We start from the raw sequence: 11547 nt of genomic DNA on the forward strand, positions 1-11547 counted from the left end.
GTATGAAAGATTGATATACTTTTGAAAACTATGGGTCAGAAAAAAACTGTTTCTAGTTGCAAAATCTTTGGACTTAAAGTATCTGCACTGAAGGGAGATGCTTATCTGACTTCACCTGACGTTTACTCTTAAAGAACAGTCCCAATCACCAAAAACAGCATTCCTAAAATGGAAGACATAAAAAGGTACTTGAAGGATGTGGATTTAACCCAAATAGATGCAATATTGGATTACTTATTGGGGTGAATGCCCCAAAAGCCTTAGAGCTGTGGAGAATAATTAACACCAAGGGTACAGGAAAATATGCTGTAAAAATGCTCCTTGGGTGGGTCATTAGTCGACCACTAAGTCTTGATATGGATGGTAATGGTTAGGATACACCAACAGCTGAAGTCAATTGAATAGCTGTTGGTAACCTGGAAAAGCAGCTAGTTCGACAGCATAACTGACTTTGCAGAGCAGTAATATGAAAAAAAAAAACTGAACTGTCTGTAGAAGATAAGCAATTTATGGATATAGTCTCATCTTCTGCCACTCTAAAAGATGATCATTGCTACTTGAAATTGCCATTTCGTAATGCAAAAGTGAGTATGCCAAATAATAAGCCCGTAGCCCAGCAAAGAGCAGAACACTTTTTGAAAAGGTTTCAGAAAGACCAATCATTCTATAATGAACACAAGGACTTCATGAATGCTGTACTTGAAAGAGGATATGCAGAAATCTTACCTCAGGATGAGCTGGAATCAGTGAGTGGAAAAGTGTGGTACATACCACAACATGGAGTCTATCACCCCCGTAAAAAGTGAGGTGTTTGATTGTGCAGCCATATTTGGTGGAACGTCTTTGAATTAAGAACTGCAAGGCCCAGATTTGACCAATACACTCATAGGTATACTACTTCGGTTTCGTTATGGTCCAATTGCTTTTATGACAGATATAGAAGCAATGTTCCACCAAGTGATGGTGGCAACGGAGGATGTCAACTTTCTGCAGATTCTTTGGTGACCAAGTGAAAATGTCAGTGAAAATCTTGAGTATAGAATGCTTGTACACATCTTTGGGGCTGTGTGGATAAGAAATAGAAATGTTCTCTTCTGCGAATGAGGAAAATAGAGCTAAGGGTGTGAAGAAACCCTTAGAAATGTGAAAAGTTACACATTCACCTGTAGCATCGAAATCAAACCCCATTCAGCAACAAGGCAAGGCATACTGTGTTAGCTCTCTTTATGATAACTTGGGTTTTGTGGCACCAGTCATTCTTCCTGCAAAGCAAATTTTGCAAGAACTGTGCAAACTGAAGTTAGGATGGGATGACATGTCTCAATCCTGGCTGAGATGGTTTAATGACTTACCATATGTTAAATGTCTTTAATATAAAATTATGCTTCATTCCTAGAAATTTTGGAGACCCAACATTGGCAGAATTGCACCATACAAAGCTAGCTTTGGTGCTGTGTCTTACTTGCGACTATCAAACATGGCAAAGGCCAAGGTAGCACCTCTAAAGCAAACAACACCTAGGCTAGAACTTGCTGCTGCTGTATTAGCTGTTCGTCTTGACAATACTGAAAACCGAACTACAGCTTCAGTTGAAGGAAACCACTTTTTGGTCAGACAGCACAACAGTTTTGAAATACATTGGCAGCAATGCAAAGAGATTTAAAACCTTTGTGGCAAACAGAGTCTCATTCATTCAGTCCCTTTCAACAGCAGCTCAATTGAGACACATCAGGTTGAAGAAGAACCCTGCTGATGCAGCCTCACAAGACATCAAGAATCAGGTCTAAAGCTTTGATTAATGGCCCTGAATTTATTTCTTCAGCCTCAGTCTTAGTGGCCAGGGACCACAACAGTAGATATGATCCAAACAGCAGATAATGACCCAAAGGTAAAAAAAAAAAAAAAAAAAAAAAAAAAGAGGATCACATTTTGTTTTAGATAAAGAGAGAGGTTCTGGCAAGGATGTTCTCTGGTCAATGGACAGAATATTGTGAAAAGGTATGGCATCATTTTTACCTGCTTGACATGTCATGCAGTCCATCTTGAAGTGCCATATAGTCTTGACATTGATTCTTGCATAAATGTAATTCAAAGATGTATTTGTCGCAGGGGCCAAGCCAAGGAAAGCAGGTCAGATAATGGAACTAACTTTGTTAGTAATCGTTAATTGCAACGAGCTTTGAAATTACTGAATCAAAGCAAAATTCGAAGCTCTCTTGCACAGGTTGAAATAAAGGGGAGTTTCAACCTACTTTGTGCAGCCCATCATGGTGGAGTCTGGGAGTGCTTAGTGCAAGAAGATGCTTTGTTCAGTGGTGATGCAGCAAGTATTGGATGACAAATCCTTGCTTACTGTGTTCTGCGACGTGGAGGCTATTTTGAATTATCGTCCAGTAACCCAATCCCTTAGACGATTCAAACAACCTTGAGGCACTGACCCCGAACCACATTCTTCGGCTAAGAGACAATCCTATTTTAACTCCAAGACTTTTCAAATGGGATGTCTACAGTTGTAGACGCTGGAAGCAGGTGCAATACATAGTAGACCTGTTTTGAAAAAGATGAATCAAAGAATATCTTGAATTGATACAAGAGTATCAAATGTGGAATGAAGTACATTGAAGTTTGAAGAGAGTTCAGAGATATTTTGTTTACTTTAGAAGGTGTGCCCTTTCCCAGTGTCTTTCATGCAAATTACCATCTGTCCCCAAACGGTGCAAACTCCCCACGTCTAGGCCTTGATCAATGTAAATTCCAATTTTTAGTTCCTGTCTCCATTTGGAGGATGTTTGTCTTGGTATGAGTACTTATGTGTGACGTCCCAGCTTAGGCTGTGCGTGCGCCTGTGGTGTGTGTGTGATTTAGGTGCCACCTGGAAGGGGTGTGACTCATACAACTGACACTTGCTGAACGCAGAGTTAATTGTGCCTGGCGTGTTGGTGCAGCGCATGATTTGGGAGATTGTCTCCGGCATGGAGTTCGACAATCTGCATTGTGCTGAATGTCCTGCCAGGCCCTGACTTGTTCTGACCACCCTATCTGACCTGTTCCTCCGTCCATTGTAAAGAAAAAAGGCTGCCCTACCCCCAAACACACAGCATTAAACACAGTACAGCTTTATAAGCACTATGAGCCAGATATTTGTACTCTTTTTTTGGAAGTTAATATACAAATGGTTGATGTATAGATGTCTTTGCATTTTAAGCTGGGATAAATGAAAGAAATTTAACAGAAAAAATTACACAAATCACCTTTATGACCTAAATCAAAATACATTGCAGCATTTTGTTATTTTAATCATTTGCCGTTCATTATTCTGTTGTTTTAAATATATCTTCTTTTTTATGTAATTTTTTGTGTAGGTTCTTTTTGTGCTGTAACCTTTTTGTATTTTGTTATGTAAATGTTGTAAAGTTGACTCATCTGGAATGCAGATATACTTAGATGACAGATGATAGGTGTGGTCAGGTGAGTAAATTCAACAAAATGTTTGTATTACACATGGGGTTTCCTTTAAGGGATTGAAAATTCTGTCATCATTATATACTCATACTGAAGTTGTTCCAAGCCTTTATGAGTTTCTTTCTTCTGCTGAAAACAAAAGATGATATTTTGAAGAATGTGGGTAACCAAACAGTTGCCAGTAGCCATTGACTTCTATAGTATTTGTTTTCATTAATGGCAACTGTTCGTAACATTTTTCAAAATATATATTTTTTTCTATATCAATCAAGTGAACTAAATGTGACATAACATTTGCCCCTCATAGACCTAAAGAAGATAAATGCTGAGTCAGTTATGAAGCAGACACAGCCAGAGTGTGATCTGAAGGAAAACAGAGTAACAACACAAGGCCATTGTCCGACCACATATCCAGTGTAAACAGGCAAACCAAGAATAAAAATGACACAGGTAACTAATGCTTTAAAACTTTGAAGCAAAAGTGAATAGTAAAGTGAATATTACACCAGTTTTTTATATATATATATATATGATAAATGTCAAGAAGCGGAAGAGTAGCATCTATTACAAACCATCAACATTGCCTTCAACAAGTTAAAATACTGAAACTCATAAAAGTATGTACGCAGTAAGGTCTGAATTTATTTGACATCTTTATGAACATATGAACTATTTTCTCTTAGAATGGGTGTCTTTTAGAATTTGGACAACTGTCAATTAGAGAGGTATTTTGTATATACAGTACCAATGCACAAGTTATAAGCCCATAAGCCATAAAATATAAACCATATTCATATGTTGTAGATCTGTCTAACGACATTGACAGAAATTTGTGGGTAATGAATCAGCTTTAATATTTTTGACTTTTTCATTTTTTTTTTTTTTTTGCTTTATCGATTGCTTCTTACAATGATCCAGTAAATTATCATGCTGAGAAGTTTTAAAATCACTTCTGATGCAGTGCAAACTCAGTGCAAAATGTAACGAGGAATGAATTACCCAATTACTGTGCCCACATATCCTCCATTAACACATGAAGCATTGCTTTAATCTAATCCTTTCTGTTTCGGCACAAAACAGGAGAGAATCTGTGATTTTAGCTGAAACTGTCAGTAAAAATATCACAGAACCAGTAGAATTAATGCCAGTGCTAGAAGTTAGTGAGCTCTTTTATTTTCCCCTATATCATGTTATTTCTCTTTTTAATGAATGTTATGATTTCTTTGAAGACCTTTGGTCACTTCCACATCTTGTTTTTGCTTCTCATTAAAGTAAGAATATTTATAGATGAACAGTAACTATCTGCCTTTGAAAAGTCTTACCAGTGCCTATTACTGAATTTCTGAGTGGTACTAATATTTATGTTTTTTCTTTAGTATTTTAAAATTTCAGACTTTATCTAAGCTATTTGTATTTGTGTGTGATATAAACTCATCCTTGTGATTTATCTCGATCAGATTATTTTAATTATTTCTATTTAGGATATTAATATAAGAACTATTGCAATATATTCAATAGTTGTATGCACCAAACTTTTAAGCTTTTATTAGTGAACATTTGATCATGTGTGGAGAAATGCTGGTTTGAAAGGATAGTGTGAATATAATTGTTTGTATTTGTATTAAGTCAGTCGAACCACAATTATATGGTTTTATTTCAGTTTAAATTTCAGTTTCATTTCTGTGTCAGTGTATCTGAGGCAAATACAGTAGATCCCCTGTAGGCGCTCTCTTGTGTAATGAAGGGGAGGAGTTTTACTAGAGTCTGTTGTTCTGGCATTCTAGTTTCTAGTTTTCTAGTTCCTCAAATACAAGTCATTCAAATTCAGAAAATTACTTGTAATTTAAACAGCATTCCCAAATTAAATTCTGAATGATGTGCAAGTTGGTGTTTCTCTATTTTTAATGTTTTTTAAACAATCAAGTGGAATAGTTCCTCCGTGACGCAGCCACACCTGCTGAAAGGTGTGGTTAGGTGGAACATGTTTTTGTATGTACGTAATAATCTGTGCGTAGAGAGAGGAAACAGACTGCAAGTCGTGAACACAGCAAGGTAAGTACATTAATTAATTAGTAAATTCAAGTTTGATGTTGTGAATATTTTCTGGTCTGTGGTTTCTATTCTTTTCTATTAGTTTTTTTCTATCTGTCACACAGATTTTAAAACAACAGTACAGGAGGCAACTTTCAGTTTTGTTTCAGTATGAGAGAAGCTTTCGATATTCATGAGATTGCAATCCCATTATAATGTATGGAGTTTATCTATTTCTTAAATGACTTGGATTTTTATTTTTTTGCAAACAAAACAGCGTGAAGGACCCAGTTTGCTTCATGCAGCTACAATAAGAATATGATGTCAGTTTTGCAATCACAGCATTTATGTGCACTGTAAAAAGTTAATCTACTGTACAACATACAGTATAGTGATTAAAAAGGGATAAATGTAACATTACTGTAAAATGATGTAATACTAATATTTTAAAATAATACATTTATATTTTATTAAAATGTACATTTATTTATATGTACATTTGTTGTATTATACATTTTAATGTTAAAATCAGTGCTTTTTACAGTGACTGTCAGTCCATTTTTGTATTTTCCCTTATATTGAGATTATTTCACTTAAATATAAACATTTCCTTTGTCGGTAAACTACTGTTTATAGACATGTTCATGTTTCATTTCTAATATCATGCTCATCTTTGTACCATGTTTTTATTCATCATTACATACAGTAAACAGAAAGCAAGTTCAAAAGTGCTATGTTTAAACAAAAGTGTTTAAAAGTGCAAAGTAATGATAATTTCCTCTATGAAGCACGTATAATCAATCCATATTGCTTGTTTTTCAGAAAACCACAGGACATGGATGGAGAGTCGGACATAGACACAACGTCTGACTCAGAATCTGAATCAGAATTTGATCCTGAGAGCAGCACAGGATCTGACAGTCTGAGTGAGAATGACAGCGCTGAAGCAAAACAAGGGAAAAAAAGGAAACTGAGAAAACGTAACTGTAAACAGACAGGGCCGTCTTCCCTCTGTACACCCAAGAAGAGACAAACCGAAGGTACAAAAGTCCCCAAGTGAGCTTTCCAAAGTAGAGTATACAAAACAATTAGATGAATTCTAAAGAGAGTTATTAACACTGCTCTGCATGTAATGTGTTCAATTTGAAGCTCCGTCGATGCCCAAAAGCAGGTTTGTTTAAATTTAAATGACAAAGCAATGGATATATTGTTCAGATAAAAAATTGTTTAATAGAACTGGTAAATTTGTTTAATAGAACAAGTCTGTGTGATATCTGACATTGTGATATTTGTTTCAGACTCCAGCCAGTATTTGATACAAACATTTGGAAACAAAACTGAACTTCCTGTCACATGTGGAGATAAAGACGGTATCCTGCATGTGGAGAAATATAATGACAGTAAAGGTGCAAACAATTAAGGATTGCAATAATGTTTAATGTAACATGAAGAGTCGCTTGTTGAAGAATTCTAGAAAACATAATTCTGGAGCATCTAGACATGTTCAAAACACTTCCTCTAAAACAAGTCCAAAAGCAAATCCAGTATTATTTCAGATAAATATTTATTTGTCTTCAGTGGAGAAGTGCATCTTAAGTGAAGACCAGTGGTTCAAGCCCAACGAGTTTGAGAGGTTTGGAGGAAAAGGGAGAAACAAAAAATGGAAGACCAGCATCTTTTGTGATATTTTTCCACTCCAGAAACTCATAGAGGTGCATAAAATGGTTTAAATAATACACAATCAATGGAATTTTAACTAGCAATCAATAATGGCTAAAATGCACAATGTTTGCATTTAACAGAATCTGATTTTATGATTCAATTATTAGTCAATCTAAATATTTGAGTGTTAATTCAAGTAAAACAATAACATGTTTGTACATCTTCCATCCATAGGCTGGAATTCTGTCATTCTTTAAGAAAAGCCGGATTCAGAATAAACAGGTTTGACTGTTTTTGTTACCAAAAAACACAAAATTATCACAAAACATATTTTATAAAATAAAAAAAATTGTGAAATCTCTGTCTGTTGCACAGATTGATTCTCCTGACTCCTCACCTGTTGCTGACAGACTCAGAAATAGAAAGGTTAGATCCTGATATGATGACTTTACATTAAAAAATAAATAAATAACAAATCCAGTCCAGATGTTTAGGGCACAGAATCTAAGATAAACAGGGTTGTGAGAGCTTTTCCCATGTTCCCCATCACTGACATGTCTGCATCTCTTTATTTTCAGTGTCAGAGACAGCTTTTCCCCTCCTGCTCCGGTCAGTATAACAGTGACCCATAACCAGACAATATGCTCATTAATACCAACAGTTTTCTATTTCTGTATTCTTTATTTTCTGTTTCCTCAGTGTTTGTGAATTTGTTGTAGAATCAAACAGCAGGAACAATGATGACAATGGTGACGTTGTTGATGAGGATGATAAAGATATCATTGACATGACCATGTTTGAAGATCTAATTCTATCTGTTACCTGTGGTTCTGGCTCTGGCATCCTACACAAATGTCGCTTTGCCACAGGTATGTGAGTGGGTATATTTTAAAAATAAGTAATATTGTGTGTTGGTCAGTTATGTTTTACATTTATAGCTACAGTAGCTCCAAAAAATATTTGAACACTTTAGACACACATAAAAATGCCTGGATGTCATTGAAAATACAAAATATCAAACTTCAAACATCACTCAAAAAGTGTTATTTATTCTTGAGAAAGTTAGCACACGCATATTTTAAGCAAAATGTGTCACAAAAATGAGGTTTGTTTAAATTTAATTGGCAAAACAATAGATATATTTTGCAGATTAAAAAAAAAAACGTTTATTGAACTGGTAAATTTGTTCAATAGAACATGGTAATATGATGAACTCCATCAGTGGTTACTCTGGATAACTGTGTGAATTTGAGAAGAACTGATTTCATAGAGTATTTGCACAAAAAAATCACCAAAAACACCAATCACCAAAAGTCCCTGAGCAAAAGTGACATACAGAGAAGCTCTGGTGGCATTTAATTGCAAGTCTCACTTGGTTTGATATTTTGTATCTACTGCAATGACATTTAGACATTTTTAAGTCTGATGTAAGTGCCCAAATACATTTTGGACTAATTCATAGCTCTAAGAGTTTCTTAAACTATGGTACAGAGCCTCAGTGTTGTTATTCCAGGGCGTTGTGGGAGATGCATAAGAACAAAAGACTTCTGGCTGACACCTGAGGATTTCATCAGACTAAACATGCCAGATGGAACATGGAGAAAAGACATTTTATCCAATGGGATACCTCTGGGGAAACTTATAATGGTAAAATATATATTTTTTTAAACAAGATTTCACCTTGAATTTTCAGTTTTACATTCAGGAGTAGAAAATTGAAAAATATATTTAATATTTAAACGCACCTTTCCACTGATTAGTCAGACAAAGATCAAACCATGCCGTCATCAGTTCAGTTCTGTGCAACAGAATAATAGTCATCTGGTACTATAGTTGTACGCATTCTAAAGCGATTATTGCAACTACATTTAATCTCTTTCTCATCAAACAACCAGACTAACGAATGTCTTGACACAAACCACACCGGGGCAGCACATAGGCAGGGCTTTTTTATGTGTAGGCATAGATTCATCAACTTACGCGTGCCAGAGAAATATTAGTTGTTCATTTTAGAAATATGAATGTACCTCGGAAGATACAGCAACCCCTTTGTATTGACCAAATGAAAAACCAAGGATATTCACATTTTAAACTCTTTTAAATAATTTGACACTTCATTCTCACATACTTTTCAGAAAAGAGTTTTGGAACTGCATATGATAACCTGCGATTGTAAGCTCTGTGAAGACCTGGATCAGGACCTAGTAAGACACCATCACTTACAATTACAGCCACGTCAGAACATCAACATGACAACTAAACATCCTCTGTCAACTCTTGTCCCAGCAGAATGATGACATGTGTTACGTGTGTGACTCTGAGGAAGATCTTTTGTGTTGTGACGAGTGTCCACGAGCTTTTCATTCACTCTGTCACCTACCAGCTGTACATGAAGACTCACCTGGGTGAGAGAGAAAGAAATCATGCTGGATTAGACAGACTAAACATGTGACTGTGTAATACTGTGTGTTTTGTGTGTACAGAAGCCAGTGGAGCTGCACTTTTTGTGTGATGAAGAAGATGGAAGGTTCCAATCAAAAGACCCTACAGGATGTTTTGAGCAGTCCAGTATCTCAGTACACACTGGTGATGTTTATGTAAAACTTTTTAGTCCATACAGTGGAATTCAGTTGGGTCCAAAACAACATTTCTTTCATTTTATAGACAAAAAAAATTCTTTAACACTTTACTGTCTGTTTGATTGTCTTCTAGCACTGCCAGTACCTGCTGTTACACCTGCTACATGAGAGCAAGACCAATGTAAATCTCATATTTAGTAGTTTCGTTTGGCTCTTACAGCTCTTATATGTGGTGTATATGTACAGTATGTGACATCTGAACTGCTGGTGTTCAGGTTCCAGGATTCAGTCAGAACATTTTTGGTCTGGGCAGAATGAAGCTGAAGTTGGAGAATAATGATTATCAAACAGTACAGGAATTTGTCACAGATATTGAACTGATTTTCAACAACTGTTGCACTTCCAGTGAAGTGAGTTTCATTTTAACCTTATACAATGCTTACCAATGACAAGAGTCTTCACCTTTTACATTTGCCATCCTATTTTTATATACGAAGTTCTACATTTGTTTCCTCCCTCTCTCTCTCTCTCTCTCTCTCTCTCTCTCTCTTCTCTGTAGGGCAGTGACGTGAGTATAATGACCTCAAGGCTGAAGGAAGTATTCAAGAGGGAGTTTGAAACCATCTTTAAGCTCCTATAACATCATGCTGTGGGTTGTTTGTCAATATGTCAGTACTGTTTCGCAGAGTGCACTCTTGAAGTGTTGCTATGTCCACATATTATAAGCGATGGCTATTAAGCATACTGAAGAAAGGCACAACTCTGGTGTGTGTTTAAATACATCATTAACAACTAATTGTTCAATTCGGAATTGAACAATTGTGGAATTTTTGTAAATGCAGTTGTCACTACCTGAATTTTCAGGAGTTAATTTGGTTGTATAACACAGTTGTCACTCCTGTAAATGACTTAGAACACGATTAAGCACTAAAAGGTGAACTGACAAGCAACTTTAGCTGCAGTGTGTATATGGCCAAAGAAACACAATGCTGTTTTAAAAGCACAGCAGAGCCAGCTATGGACACTATCAATAAATGTCTCTTCTAAGCTGAGATAGAAGGCATTTCAACATCAAAAATTACACATTTCACATCGAAGATCGTAATCTAACTGAACATTTTTTTTTTATTTTTTTTTTTTTACATTTATTGTTCTACTGTTTTTTTCTTCTTTTATTTAAACTTAAACTGCTACCTTTGTATAAAAAAATGTGTGCAGTAATTTGGAGAGTATTTTGATTGTTTGATTTTACATTTGGAAATTCATTATTATTAAATAATTACTATTAGTGTTTGTTTGTTTTTAATATATTGTTGATACTTTTTTTGTAGTGTAAATTTTGTGTAATTGACTCATCATGAATAAAGAGTGTGTGCCAGGACAATGGTTTGAAGGGTTAAGGTGATTATGAATGAATGAATGAATGAATGAATGAATGAATGAATGGGGCATTTTTATATAGCGCTTTCTTGTGTATTTCTGTACACCCAAAGTGCTTTACAATCATGTGGGGGGGTCTGCGACGGCAGCCACAGTACAACGGCGCCAGTGCGCTCCCCACACACCAGCTACAGGTGGAGAGAAGAGAGAGTCATAGAGCTAATTCAGTGGATGGGGATTATTAGGAGGCCATGATTGATAAGGGCCAGTGGGGGAAATTTGGCCAGGACACCGCGGTTACACCCCTACTCTTTATGAGAAGTGACATGGGATTTTTAATGACCACAGAGAATCAGGACCTCGGTTTAACGTCTCATCCGAAGGACGGTGCTTTTTTTACAATCTGTCTATCCGTCTGTCTGTATGTATATCT

At 35.9% G+C, this 11547-nt stretch overlaps 1 protein-coding gene across 6 annotated transcripts; it reads left to right on the forward strand.

Annotated features, from left to right (window-relative positions):
• Positions 1-5241: 5241 nt before the first annotated feature.
• LOC107748782 (nuclear body protein SP140-like protein) lies at positions 5242-10730 on the forward strand. 6 transcript variants are annotated; one of them, XM_016563730.1, is made up of 15 exons: positions 5242-5514; positions 6316-6533; positions 6792-6899; positions 7072-7205; positions 7390-7437; positions 7531-7581; positions 7734-7764; positions 7875-8024; positions 8669-8802; positions 9291-9359; positions 9442-9560; positions 9642-9741; positions 9868-9915; positions 10010-10144; positions 10294-10730. In XM_016563730.1, the coding sequence occupies exons 1-15, from the start codon at positions 5444-5446 to the stop codon at positions 10372-10374; spliced, it is 1497 nt and encodes a 498-aa protein (XP_016419216.1). In that variant the 5' UTR covers positions 5242-5443; the 3' UTR covers positions 10375-10730. The 6 variants fall into 6 exon arrangements, with proteins under 6 accessions (XP_016419216.1, XP_016419217.1, XP_016419214.1 ...); XM_016563731.1 differs by having other exon boundaries at positions 5243-5514; positions 9445-9560; XM_016563728.1 differs by having other exon boundaries at positions 5244-5514; positions 9639-9741.
• Positions 10731-11547: the final 817 nt, after the last annotated feature.

Source organism: Sinocyclocheilus rhinocerous, unplaced genomic scaffold (assembly GCF_001515625.1).
Source record: "Sinocyclocheilus rhinocerous isolate Xijiao unplaced genomic scaffold, SAMN03320098_v1.1 scaffold950, whole genome shotgun sequence".
NCBI classification, from domain to species: Eukaryota; Metazoa; Chordata; class Actinopteri; order Cypriniformes; family Cyprinidae; genus Sinocyclocheilus; species Sinocyclocheilus rhinocerous.

Excerpts from the sequence above, each read along its gene's own strand:
- LOC107748782 (XM_016563728.1), top strand. The coding sequence starts at position 5,444 with ATGTTTTTGTATGTACGTAATAATCTGTGCGTAGAGAGAGGAAACAGA. Across the intron at positions 5,515-6,315 it reads CAAGTCGTGAACACAGCAAG|AAAACCACAGGACATGGATG; the intron begins GTAAGTACATTA and ends CTTGTTTTTCAG. Across the intron at positions 9,916-10,009 it reads TACATGAGAGCAAGACCAAT|GTTCCAGGATTCAGTCAGAA; the intron begins GTAAATCTCATA and ends GCTGGTGTTCAG.